The sequence below is a fragment of the Artemia franciscana genome, chromosome 5 (assembly GCF_032884065.1).
Source record: "Artemia franciscana chromosome 5, ASM3288406v1, whole genome shotgun sequence".
NCBI classification, from domain to species: Eukaryota; Metazoa; Arthropoda; class Branchiopoda; order Anostraca; family Artemiidae; genus Artemia; species Artemia franciscana.
In genome coordinates, this window is record NC_088867.1 from 21,764,035 (window position 1) to 21,778,530 (window position 14,496).

Genomic DNA, 14,496 nt, shown 5'->3' on the forward strand with positions numbered 1-14,496 from the left:
TATTCTAAAATAATTGCCAAAAATTGAACTTGTTAACTCATCTTTTATCAGGCTTTTAAATGTATACTGTTGTTTCTTTTCAGTTAGTTACTACAGATGAAGGCACTTCTGTGAAAGACAGTGTTGCCAGGATTCTTAGTAAGTTTCTTCTTGACGAAAAAGCAGAAGAGATAAGTCTGAATCTTATTTTGAAGCCTTCACATCTTAAGGTAACTTATGTCAATTATAGATAAATAATCATTGACTGCAAATACTGATAGATGAGATCTGTTTCTATTGTTCCTAACCATTGTTGCCGGTAATTACCTCTTTTCTTGCAGAAACAAAATCGTCAACTAACCAAATTACTTTCCTGATAATTCGTGGAAACGTAACAAATAAGCAGGGAATTTAAAATTGAAGCCTTTAAATGTAAGGGCAACACTGCCTTGAGCTCTGAATATATCTATTTTACCAAAATTCTCTTGCTTTTTGTTCTAGAGAAGAAGAAGCCACTAATATTCTTTTAGGTGGAGAATTTTTACTATTTTCTTCATAAAGTTCTGTGTCTTCTAAATAATTTTTGCAATATTTTCATTAACCTAATGTTACGCAATTCTTTGTCGCCCATCATTGAAGGGAGTCAACTATCCAATTGACACGTATATGCTTAGCATTCTATTGCTGTATTTATAATTTCTGATGGACATAGCTTGAACGGTACCATTATATCTGTCCGAGAGACTTCAAATTTTCAAATTTATCTCCATCTGAATGACTATTTTCCGACTGTTGAAAGAAAAGAAACGAAAAAAGCCCTCCACTATCCCCTTGAAACAATTGGAAACTCCCACCCCATACCAGCAACTGATTTCCAGGACAAGTCCATAATCATCCTTGCCCCAACCATGAATGAGCAAGCTCTTGCTGCCAATAACATTGTTTGAATTAAAATTAACCCTTTTAAATCTCAAAGGGTGGTTTCACTGGGGATTTAAACAGAGATGACAATTTGATTATTATGTTCCAAAATAAAAAAGATGCATGCAAGGCCATTGACCGAAATTAAAATGATAATAACCCTGTTAGCTCTGATTGAAAGTCTCCTCCCAAAAATGCAGACAAAATACTATGTACAATCTCCCAAGTAGACTATCAACAGAGGACTTGAAGGACAGTCTCATGAATAATAATGGAGAAATGTTAAAGGTCCTTGAAGCCGTTCGTGTGGGTGAGCGTGATTCGTCCTTTTTATCCTACCAGCTACTTCCTAATTTGACTCTTGTTATTTTTGCCCATCTCCAAACCTGATCACACTGCTAAGAAATGAAGTAGTTCTAATATGAAGTGCTCCAAATGTCTTGGCAATCAATCTTTTTCCGATGAAAGAAAACACGTTGCAGCTGCTAAATTTACCAACTGTGACGGTAACAATCTGTTCACAGATTGTGGTTGGCCCCGAAATGTATCCGGTGTGCCAAGCTTCTGTGAAAGGGTCATCAGAATATAATCCTTCCCCAAAAAGCTGCAACAGAGCATGCTAAGTATCCCAAGACGTCCTCTCCAAGAATAACCAAAGGTAACAAAATTAATTTAAAGCTTCTTCCTTACTCTAACCAGTAACCCTAGACAAATATCCTTATCTCCTATTAAGCTATCTCATTTTCGAACCATAAATAAGCACTCCAATGCAAAAATGGTGGACAAACAATCAAAATCTAATCCCTGAAAACAAGCATTGCAAAATACATTGCTACATACTATTTTGGAGGTCCATGAATATCCCTAGGAATGACGTATGGACGGATGATAGATAGACTTAACTGTCAACAAATAAACTGGCATCATTTTTATACAATCCTAAAAAGGGCTCATGCACAAACTTGCCTCTCACTCACTCGGACCATCTGTCTTGGCTTTTTCTACAATTAGCCATGACTTGATGCCCACAACTACTTGATTTTGATTCAATATTACTTATTATTTGATTAATTATTAACTTGATATTCATATTAACTTTAACATATTCAAATTAATAGTTCATATTAACCATATGAACTACTAATTGATAATATTCAATATCACGTGATTTTATATATATATATATATATATATATATATATATATATAGATATATAATAGCTAAAAATATATAGAAGGATACCTTCTTTTCCATAATAAAACCTTGCATGGTAACAATGGACAGCTTGCGTAACTTACAGCCCTTGTCCCAGGAGGGGATGTCGTACGCTGGAGGCATAGTTATTTGACCTTTGGACTATTTGAACAAAATTGCTGTCTCAAATTTCGATCTGATGCATTTGGGTTTAAAAAAGCGTGGGTGGAGGCTGTTTGTCCTCTAATAACTTTTGACTCTTCCATAGGGTGCCAGAACGATCGATTTTCAATCAGATGAATCCCCTCCAAAGTGTAACGACCACCCCTTCCTTAAAAGCCTTTTATGTTACCAATGGGCACTTGCATAACGTACAGCTCTTGCCCTAAGACATGGGAGGGGGGTTTTATGTATTAATATTATTATGCATAATGGTAATGAGCAACTTGTATTAATTTTTTTTAATATTATTTTTAAATGTAATATAATTACACATAATTTTTATCAAAATGCAGCCGATCAAAATTTTCGGATTGTTTTCAGATTAAATATTCAGACATAAGTTAATTGTGCATATAACAAGAAATTGCGAAATTTACTTATAATTTACGCTTAAAACTTTACATATTCTAATAACACATAATTTGTTTAATATTAGAATGATCGGATGGTAACCAACGCCCCTGGACTTTTTCCCCCAAATGCAACCGGTCCAAATTTTGAGATAATCTTTTTGCTCAAAATGGTCGAGAGGTCAAAGAACTATGCCTTTGAGGTGGACAAAATCCCTCACAGTCTCCGGTAGAAAGGCTGTAAGTCATGCAAATTGCTCATTATTAGCATATAAAGTTTTATTGAAAGGCTGGTCGCCTAAACTTTGGAGGAGGCTCATTCGATTGAAAATGGAAAGTTCTAGTGCCTGTTTTTAGAGATCAAAGTGATCGGATGACAACCAGCCCCTCCGTCAGGTGCTATTCCTCCCAATATATCTGATGGAAATTTTGAGATAGCCATGTTGTTCAAAACAGTCCAAACTTCAAATAACTATCCCTCTAGGGTTTACTGTCACTGGGGCAAGGGATGTAAGTATGCAAGTTGCCTATTGTTTGCACATAAGATTCTTATGAAAGGAGTGGTCGTATAAACTTTGGAGGGGACTCATTCGGATGGTAATTGAAAGTTCTATTGCCTTTTTCAATAGTCAATAGTGATCAAAGGGCAACCAGCCTCCCCCATGCCCTTTTTTCCCTGCATCCAAATGCATCCAATAAAAATTTTGAAATAGCCATTTTACTTGAAATAGTCCAAAAGTAAAAAAAACCTCTGCCTCTGGGGTTGACAGCCTCCCAACCTCCAGGGGCAAGTTGCCCATTAGCACATGGATTTTTTTTTGGAAAAGAGGGCATATTTGATCCTGGTTCTCCAAAAAGGCTTAGGGTATTAAGATGAAACTTTAATTTTTTTTTTACCTGCCGTCTCTATTATTGCAACATCCCCACAATATTTAATCTAATCTATGATTTAATAGTCTTAGCCAGTAATAAGGTGTTGCAGATAAGATCTTTTAACAACCTGCTTGAACTATGCCATTTTGACAAGCAGAATGCCGTTAAACTCTTTGATTGCGTTCAACAGATATAGTGGTATTAGTAGAAGCGGTACTAGTATTTAAGGTCACAGTCGCAATAACAGTAGCAGTAGCAGGCACAAGTTGTCACACTTGTCTCAAAGTGTCATTCTTGCAGTTACAAGTAGTCTCAGTTGCAATTAGCAGCAGTAATAGTCGAGTTGCATTCGCATTTGCAGTTGTCAGTAGTGGTAATCGTAAGTTGCCCTCTTGTGTCAACAATGGACCTTCATTACTTACACCCCTTGAACTGGGAGTTGAGGAGCGGTTATAAACTCCAGAAGAAGAGTTATTTGACCATTGGAATATTTTGAACCAAATGGCAATCTCAAAATTTTGATCGGATGCATTTGGCAAAAAAGGCATGTGAGGGCTGGTTGCTCTCCAATCTTTTTGGCTCTTAAAAAGAGCAATAGAACATTAGATTTCCTATCGGATGAGCTACCTTCGAAGTTCATACGATCGCTTCCTTTATATGGAGTGCCTTTGGTAAACAAAAAAAATAATAGTACATCGAAGCGTTATGGCCCTTTACTGTTGGTAACGCTAGTGCGTTGCCTCTTATAATTCATAAATTGCTCTACTTGATGTTTGAGTTTCTTTCTCCATGTTAACTCAAAAGAGAAAAGGGAAAAAAGAATTATCAAATGTTGTTCATAAGCCAAAGTAAAATTAAGTAATTCACTTTCAATAGTTATTTTAAATATTTTACTTTAAGTAAGTCATGTACTTCTTACTTAAATATATGTTTCTTCCTCTATGTTGACTCAAAAAAGAACCCGAAGAAGGGAAGTATCAAATATTAGTCATGAACTAAACCACAGTTAAAAAAAAATCATTTATAAGTTACTTACTTGAATTTGAAGTTTCTTCCCCCTTGATCCAGAAGAGAGCCTGGAAACAGAAAAATCAAACAGTAGTCCTAAGCTGCAGAATTTTTTCTTTCTTTAAATCATTCAAAATTTTTGGCCAGAAATTGAAGATACTTCTCCATGGTGACTTAAAGGGGAACCTGAAAAAGAGAAATATCAAATATTAGTCCTAAGCTGGAGCACAACAGTTTTTTCTTTAATTAATTTACGGACATAAATTTTTTACTTGAAATTGAAGTATCGTCCTCCATGTTGACTCAAAGGAGAATCGGAAAAAGAGAAGTGTCAAATATTAGTCACTCGCTAAAGCACCTTTTTCTGTTAGTAATTCATAAATTGCTTACTTGAAATTGTAGTTTCTTCCTCAGTGTTGGCTTAAAGGGGAACATAAGAAAGATAAATATCAAATATTAGTCCTAAGCTAGAGCACAATTGATATTTTGTTTTTCAATAATTTACGATTATAAATTAAATACTTGAAATTAAAGTTTTTTCCTACATGTTTACTCAAAAGAAAACTATCAAATATTAGTTCTAATCCAGAGCACAATTGTTTTTTCTTTAAATACTTTGTAAATTACTTACTTGAAATTGACTTTTCATCCTCATGTTGACTCTAAAGAGGACCTGAAAAAGAGGAAAACAAATATTAGTCACAAGGTGAAGCTAACGTAAATAATTCATAAATTACCTATTTTGAATTGAAGTTTTTTCCTCCATGTTGACTTAAATGGGAACCTGAAAAAGAGAAATATCAAATATCAGTCTTAAACTAGAGCACAGTATTTTTTTTCTTTAAATAATTTAGTTATAGATATAAGTTATAAATAAGTTATAAATATAAGTTATAAATAGAATATAAGTTATTTGAAATTGATGTTCCTTTATCCATATTGACCGAAAAGGGAACCTGATTATCAAATATTAGTCATAAGTGAAAGCACATTTTTTCTTTAAACCATTTATAAATTACTTACTTGAAATTGAAGTTGCTCTCTCCATGTTGACTCAAAAGGAACCGTAAAAGAGAAATGTCAAACATTATTCTTAAGCTATAGATCAATGGTTTTTTTTTAAATAGTTTATAAACTACGTAATTATTATTGACCTTTCTTCCTCCATGTTGACTCAAAAGAGAACCTGAGAAAGAGAAACATCACATATTCAAAAGAGAAACAGCAATACGAAATAATCCTCTTGTAGCTAATATTGAAACAACAATATTAGCTAACAAGAGGATTATTTCGTAACAAAATAGTTAACTTACTTTCAATTTTCATAATTTTTCCTCAGCCGCTTTGATGTTCTCATTGAAGTAACTCTAATAGTTTCTTTTCCCTACGTGAATCAGTACCGACAATTGTATTTATTATTATTGGTGGTGCTTTTATTTGTTTTTAGTTTAGTGTTTTTTCTTTTTATCTTGTGCTGAGGACGCCTAGTTTAGATACAGGCGAAACATCCGCGTTATTTTAGTCTTTTCTCTCTACTGGCCGCAGTCTCGTTTGAGGTTTTTTTTTGTGGAGTTTCATCTCTCTTTGTTGTTTATTGTTTTTTTTAAACAAAATTATACATTACTTATTAATTTGAACCTTGTTCCATCATGTTGGCTCAAAGAAAACATGAAAAAGAGAAATATCGATTATTAATCCAAAGCAAGAGCACAATTGTTTTTTCTTTTAACAATTTATGAATTACTTACTTTAATTTGAACCTTCTTCCATCATGTTGGCTCAAAGAGAAACTACAAAAGAGAAATATCAATTACTAATCCTAAGCTGGAGCGCTATTGTTTTTTCTTTAAACAATTTATAAATTACTTAATTGAATTTGAACCTTCTTCCATCATGTTGGCTCAAAGAGAAACTACAAAAGAGAAATATCAATTACTAATCCTAAGCTGGAGCGCTATTGTTTTTTCTTTAAACAATTTATAAATATCTTAATTGAATTTGAACCTTCGTCCTCCATGTTGGCTCAAAGAGAACCTGAAAAAGAGAACTATCAATTATTAATCCAAAGCAAGAGCACAATTGTTTTTCCTTTTAACAAGTTATAAATTACTTACTTGAATTTGAACCTTCTTCCATCATGTTGGCTCAAAAGAGAACCTGCAAAAGAGAAATATCAATTACTAATCCTAAGCTGGAGCGCTATTGTTTTTTCTTTAAACAATTTATAAATATCTTAATTGAATTTGAACCTTCTTCCACCATGTTGGCTCAAAAAGAACCTGAAAAAGAGAACTATCAATTATTAATCCAAAGCAAGAGCACAATTGTTTTTTCTTTTAACAAGTTATAAATTACTTACTTGAATTTGAACCTTCTTCCATCATGTTGGCTCAAAGAGAACCTGCAAAAGAGAAATATCAATTACTAATCCTAAGCTGGAGCGCTATTGTTTTTTCTTTAAACAATTTATAAATTACTTAATTGAATTTGAACCTTCGCCCCCCATGTTGGCTCAAAGAGAACATGAAAAAGATAACTATCAATTATTAATCCAAAGCAAGAGCACAATTGTTTTTTCTTTTAACAAGTTATAAATTACTTACTTGAATTTGAACCTTCTTCTATCATGTTGGCTCAAAGAGAACCTGCAAAAGAGAAATATCAATTACTAATCCTAAGCTGGAGCGTTATTGTTTTTTCTTTAAACAATTTATAAATTACTTAATTGAATTTGAACCTTCATCCTCCATGTCGGCTCAAAGAGAACCTGAAAAAGAGAACTATCAATTATTAATCCAAAGCAACAGCACAATTGTTTTTTTTTTTGTACAATTTCTAAATTAGTTACTTGAGTTTGAACCTTCTTTCTCCATGTTGGCTCAAAAGAAAATCGGACGAAAAGGAATATAAAATATTAGTCATGGATTTAAGCATGATTGCTTTCTTCATATAACTAGTTGAAAACTTATTTTAGCGCATTATTTCTACAACAAATAAATATGACCGTATTGTTTTATTCGGATCTAACAATTATATCTTTCTTCTGTGGACCTTAAAAAATTAAAATATGACGTCATCCATAGTTTTCCAAAAATTTTATTTGTATGTATATATAATGTATACATGAGTTATATATCAAATTTATGTTATCGCACAAAATGGAGATTGGTGTACATTTGTATATATGTTTTTTCCAGTTACTTGCCAGACAGATTCAAGAAAGTGATTGTGAAAAGGAACTTCAAACATATATTATTTTTCTGGATTCTTGCCTCGACCATCTTAGTTTATTGCGATGCATAGTGAAAGATGAAAGAATACTTCTAGATTTGGCAAGTGGTTTTCATTAATTTTTTCGCTTTCATTTCATTTTCAAGAATGTTTATTAGTATACTTTATAAAAAGCTTCAAAAAAATAGTTCTTAATGTGTAACTTTTGAAATGGTAATTTGTATTGGATTTTTTTTTGGGGTAGGGATAGAAAGCACAAGGAAGCTGCAGTTTTGGTCACAATTTATAAATTTTTCTGTTCGGGATCGGGTTAGTTGTATTTTTCTTTTTTATTCTGGACTTTGTTTTTCTCTTTTATTTTGCTGCATTATTTAAAAATTCTTTTAAATTATTTTATAAAGAGCAATCAACAGAAAGTGCAGCTACTTGTAAGCTTTTTATATGAAGCTTTCAGTATTGGTACTCAAAATGGGTTACTTTTCTAAAGAAAGTTGACACAAATGCATTTCATTTTTATTCAGCAACTGTTTTTTTTTATAAGGTATCCAACTTTAACCTCCCGGTGCGTGCAAATATGGGATTAATTGTATATATTGCATATTTTGAGCCAGCATCTTGTGTTGGGTCCTGATATTCTATTTGTTTGCCAAAATCTTTTGTGCAAGCTGTTATATGAGGCAAGAACAAAACTGTGCTCAATTAAGTCAAACTAATTTAGGGTTGGGATTTTGTTAATTTTTGCTTATTGGCCTAATGTAAATGCAGTATAACCAAGGAGAATTCTTGTATTTTAAATTTAAAAAAAAAACTGTTTAAACAGGAAGTCTTTTAGTAATTAAATAATCTGAAAATTATGTTGATATTTTATTAGATTTCTAATGAACTTTTGTCCCATCATTTATGCTAAATGTTTGCATTACCTTACATGCTGCATAAGTTTGCGACTTTTTACAACAATCATTGTGAAAACCTGTTCGTATTGATTATTGTTTAGAGGCTTACTAGCCTTATTAAGTCAAGTTATTATTGTTTTTATAAGTCAAGCTTATTAATGTATTTTTCTGCATTTTAGAAATTGTTTCATAGCCATGTTACTATGTGGCATTCTATTTTTTTTTTGTCTTTGGAATGGAGAGGAACAAGAAATCTTCGTGGGAGAGGCTTAAAAATCAAGACAACCCTATGTGTATGTGAACTCACTCATTTTGGAAGAATTTAAGAATTGTTTAACCTTGATAGAGATACTCCTTGACTTTTTAAAGTCCTAAGCCCCTAACCTCGTCATAATACTATCAAGAGCAATTGCATTAAAAAGTATTAAAGTCAAAAAACCCAGATATTGCTTTAAGAAAACTGCAATTGAAGAAAAATTGATTTTATAAGACCCAAATTTACGTTTTCTTCTGATTCTTAGATAGGAGAAATCTACATTGTTTGTTTTGGACAGCCGCCGTGCATTCTCCTCTTGTTCCTTTTTAATGATTTAGTAGTTGACATTAAAAAAAAGTGAAACTACCCATAAAGGACCCCGACTATTTCCCACCCTAATCCCCGCTGTTGTTGCTGCAGTATATTGGGCCCCGTATTAAAAATGTAAGAGCTTCGAAAAATTGAAACTTTCTACTGTCCAGATGGGGGTGGGATAGGTGTGAGTAATGGTTTTCATTTGACTTCCAAGAACAGAGAGAAACACACTGGAAGATGATTTCCGAGATTAGTAGGGGGATAACTTCAGGGCTAACCTTAAAGCCATGTTTAGCAGAACCAAAAAAGAGGGTACATTTTGATATACCTGGATTTAGGCTAATCCATTTTTTAAAGAGCCTGTTCACACACTATTTGTTTAATGAATAAATGAGTGGATGGTCTTTATTACCCATCTATATACAAAAAAAGTAAATGATTGAGGACAATAAAAGAAAGGAAAACAAAATGAACATGTCATAAAGATGTACTCAAATTACTAATAATACCAAATCTAAAATAGTGCGCCCTTCCACGGGTGAAAAGAGGACTGGTTACTCAGTGTCTGAAACTTCATCCCCGGCCTGAACTGGTTCCACCACACCAAAACGGTTAACGATGTACCTATTTTTGAATCACCGAAGGGGCCTGGAGCAAAAACTTCGCGTACTTAAAATAGCACTTTCACTTGCCTATCAGATTCGGTAGAAATGTCTTAAAATGGGGTCAAATATAGAATATGCGGGAGAGCCAAACTATCATAGATTCGAGAGAGGGCTTTCTGTTTCAGATTAAGCTGCTATGTAACCACACTAGCATAAGTAATTCTAAGTTTGCGTTCAGCATTTCGAAGCAAAAGCTTTCGTGTATTCTTAATCAAAGACCCGATCGGGAGGCCTATATATGTTAGTACAGGCATGGGTGCCACCTCATATCACCTAGACAGACACTATCAGACACATAACTACCGTGTAAATTAAAGAAGAGGACTTGGGACTTCGCAGCATTCATAATTAGCCCTATTTGTAGACACCTATCAGATAGGTTATCAAAACTCCGTTGAAGACTAGCTATTGATCGGCACGGATTTAACAGATCGTCCACATAACAAAGCTCTGATGTATCCATCTCTTTTGAAATGCAACTAATAGTTAGCAACTAATGTTGCATTGAAAAAAATAAGAGCAATAAACTATATGTAATTAATTTATTGGGTATAAATTTTGTTTGTTTTTATTGATGTCTTTTAGTTTTACTGCTGATGATGAACACTGTATATGTGTTCTAAATATCCAGTTAAAGCTTTTGTATCTGTTCACAGTCAATTAAAAGGTTTCATCCCTATTTTGGACAGTTATACTTTCGTCATGGAAAAGCAGTATGGTCTTTGAAGTTATCTGCAACTAATAGGTAGGCCAAATTACGCAGAAAGAGACGCGTTGTTGTAGAGAGTCGGTGATGTGATGGCTCCTTGCTTTATTCCGACGAATACAGGGAGCTCACTATCCGAAAGTTCATTTCCCAACTTCAAACCAACTTTTAGATGCCTGTACATATAGTATAATGGGAAAATTGCATTAAGACTAACACAACGGCTGTGCAACTCCAACATGGCTTGCGAGTGGATAAGGGAACCAAAAGCGTTCATAACATCGTATGAACTGAGAACCAGAGTGCTCCCAGATGCTTCTGTATCTCTGATTATATTACAGAGACTTCTAAGGGCATGAAAGCAACCTCAGCCGGACTGGAACCCGAACTGGAATGGTGGCATAGTACACTTTTCTTTTAAGTGGTCAACAATCAGAAGCTCAAATATCTTTGCGAAACCGCTTGACATAGTCAGTGGCTTATATGATGAACATGATGATTTGGTTTATTCTTTTTCAGAATTGGTCTAATCACTCCAGTGTATAAACTGTCCGGAACGACACCAACGTTAAAAACTATTTGAAAAAGTAATTCAATGCGGTCGCTTGCGACAATAAAGTTCTCAGCACAAATACTGTCGGCGCCAGCCGAGAATTTCTTCTTTCTAAGCTTCAACACAGCCTCATTAATTGCAGACGGTGTTATCACAATAGAATTTGGTTTTTACTAGAATCAAGTAACGAAGCCATCTCACTATCGAAAGAAATTTCTTCACTGCTGTTGGGTTTTACATACTAACTTTTGAAATGGGCAACCCATTCAGACTCTGGGATGCTATCGGGGCCCTCGTTGTTCTGCTTCTCAGAAAGAGGACGAGACTTCCAAAGGTAATTAGGCTCATTTACATTCTTCTTGGTAGTAACCGACTTGACAGCCGCTACATGCTCCTGCAGAGCCTTTCTAAATGTTCTCTTCGAATAAATTCGGACCGCATTTACAACCCCGGTCCTTGGCCTCTCACTTTCGTACCAGATCCGCAACCACCACTTCGCCGTAGCGCAGGCCGATACTAGAACGGGGCTGCTAGACCACCTGTATTTCTCACCCTTGCAACGTATCTCGCCTCACTGTAATCGGCGCATAATTTGTAATCACTGTAATCTGCACATTTCAGTGCATATATTATTTGCTCACAGTAGAGGTTTAGTTGTAACCTTAACTCATTTTCACTTCGATCGATACTTAGCTGTAACAGATGGTATGGAACTTTCAGTTTCACTAGGATACGGTCGCAAGACTCACGAAATTCTGGAACGCATAAGTTACTCCACATCTTCTTCAAGAACCACTTGGGTTGAAAGTCATCAGCTTTGGTCTCCACGTCGCGTATCAATGCACATATAGGAATATGGTCACTGGTGGCCTGATCGTCCATTGTCGTCACACATTGGACTGGGCTGCCTGAATACAATACAAGGTTCAGATTTGACGTAGTGCTAGCCTGTGATATGTATGTAAAGTCCTTGTTCTTTCTAAGTAATGAGAATGAGGAAGGCAACATGCTTATAATAGTTTCAGACTGCGGGCATTCAGAACGGGTTAGATCACTATTAAAATCACCTGTGATGACACATCTATGAAAAGAACGGAGGGCTTTCTTAGCAAACTTTGCTAGCCCCTGACAAGCAGAGGTGAAACAGGCCTCGAAGACTTGATCACCATAGTTAGTTGGTAAGTACACATTTATGCCAGCAAGATCATTAAATGTTACGGCGACAAAGCTTTCACTAACTTCTAGGGTTTGGAGTTGACACTTACTTAGCACTGCGAGGCCTTCGCTGGGGCGACCTCGGTTCTTCCGGCGAAATGCTGCTGGAGACACTGTCACAAGAGAAGTAGGTAGTTCTATAAGCGCCAACCGGTCACAGGAAAGAAAATGTTCGTGAAGGCATACGAAGGCGTACCGAATTTCTTTACCAGTCACTCTAGAAGAGGAAGTTTCTGACAAACCCCGCCGTTTATGTTCCAGGATACAATTGAAATGCTCCCCTTACTGTCCATTTCTGGCAGAGTCAGCTACACTGTTATGAGTTTCTCGGATCACAATTTCTTATTTTCGGGACAGCGAAGTGAATAGCAGTTATGCCTGTTCGACTTGTAAGTGACACAGCTAAGGTCGCTTTCGCACGGAGAATCGTGCGAGCTCATATGCATCGGCTGAGCACAGTGAGAACAAATCATTGCGTTCTTAGAGTCTTTGGCCAGGTGGCCGTCAGTTTTGTGACACCTGCAGCATCTCCTGGGAAGGAACAGAAAAGGCTCAACTCTGTGCACTTCGTATCCTATTTTTGATGGGTTTGCGATTGCATAATCCAAGTCCGCTTGATCTTGAAAGAATACCTTGAAAGTCCGCGAGTCTCCACATTTTTCTGCCTTGCTACTAACCGCGGTCTTCATCACTCATTTTACTTTACCGAATGTACTATGGATGACATTACCCAAGCAGTGAAATCGATCAAATCTAATGCAGCTGGTGTTGATAGCCTAAACATTAAAGCATTTAAAGCAGTTGGTGCATATCTCTTACCTGTGATATTATATCTAGTCAATTTATCTGTTCAAAAAGGTGTGTTTCCTGACGAACTAAAGCGGGCAAAAGTTATACCCCTCCATAAAGGAGGCGATAAAAGAGATATTTCCAACTGGAGACCAATATCTATTCTACCGCTCTTCTCAAAAATTTATGAAAAAGTAGCGTATAAGAAAATATACGAGTACTTGAATTCGCTTGGGTTTTGTCAGATTCGCAGTTTGGTTTTAGAAAAGGTCATTCTACAGTGCATGCCGTTCATCTACCTTTTAGATTGCGTAAATAGTGCGTTAGAAAATAATTTGATCCCTCTAACTATTTTTATTGATTTGAAGAAGGCGTTTGACACTGTGGATTTTGAAGTTCTACTGAAAAGACTGCGAAACCTTGGAATTAAAGATACAGCATTAAGTTGGTTTCGGTCTTATCTGTGCGGAAGATCAATGAAGGTGGTGATGAGTGATATATCTAGCGCAGCTATGCCTATAAATTGTGGTGTTCCCCAAGGATCAGTCCTTGGCCCATTACTCTTCTTGGTATGTGTGGATATTCTTCGATTTTACCTAAATGATTCAGTTTTAACCTCTTTCGCCGATGATACAGCTATCACAGTGTTTGCTCGGACTTCAAAAGAGGTTGTGCAAAAAGCGAACCACGTCCTTTTTCGGCTTCATGTTTTTACAGCTCTAAGCTCCCTTGTAGTAAATCCAAGAAAAACGAATTTTATGGCGTTTAGTAGAACTGGTGTACCTGAACTTCTTGAAAATGTGCTTTTTAACGGTGCTAGCATAACACAGGTGTTTTTTTGTAAATATCTCGGATTTTATATTGATTGTAATTTGTCTTGGAAGAAGCATGGTGAAATAGTGTCGGCAAAAACAGCTAGAGGATTGGGAGTGATGAGGAGACTGAAAAAAGTGTTCCCGGTAGCAGTTGTCAAATTGTTATACAGTGCTATTGTGCACCCTTACATCACGTACGGTTGTTCTGTTTGGGCAAGCAATTTCGTGATGAATTATAATTATTATGAAAAGAGAAATCACCAATGCAACAGTACAAACACATAAAAAAAAGAGACAGAAGGGGAAAAGGAAGACTGTTTTCCTAAATTAGTGATTAATATAGACCAGCACTTGAATGAGGCCGAGCTACGTGATTACCAGCTAGCGATTTTTGTTTTTCGAAGTGTAAATAAGGTAAGCCCTGAGTACTTTTAAGATTTTTTTAAAACTAACTCGTTTTATCACACTTATTTTACCCGGAATTCGGAGAATTTGACTCACGAGAGAAGA

The 14,496-nt window shown here is 35.4% G+C and overlaps 1 protein-coding gene across 1 annotated transcript in view; it reads left to right on the forward strand.

Annotated features, from left to right (window-relative positions):
- LOC136027112 (uncharacterized) overlaps nt 1-14,496 on the forward strand; it is a 75,054-nt gene that overhangs the window by 17,233 nt on the left and 43,325 nt on the right. The window contains exons 3-4 of the mRNA XM_065704057.1: nt 84-209; nt 7,746-7,880. Coding sequence (XP_065560129.1) covers nt 84-209; nt 7,746-7,880 — 261 coding nt within the window. The remainder of the gene's footprint in view (nt 1-83; nt 210-7,745; nt 7,881-14,496) is intronic.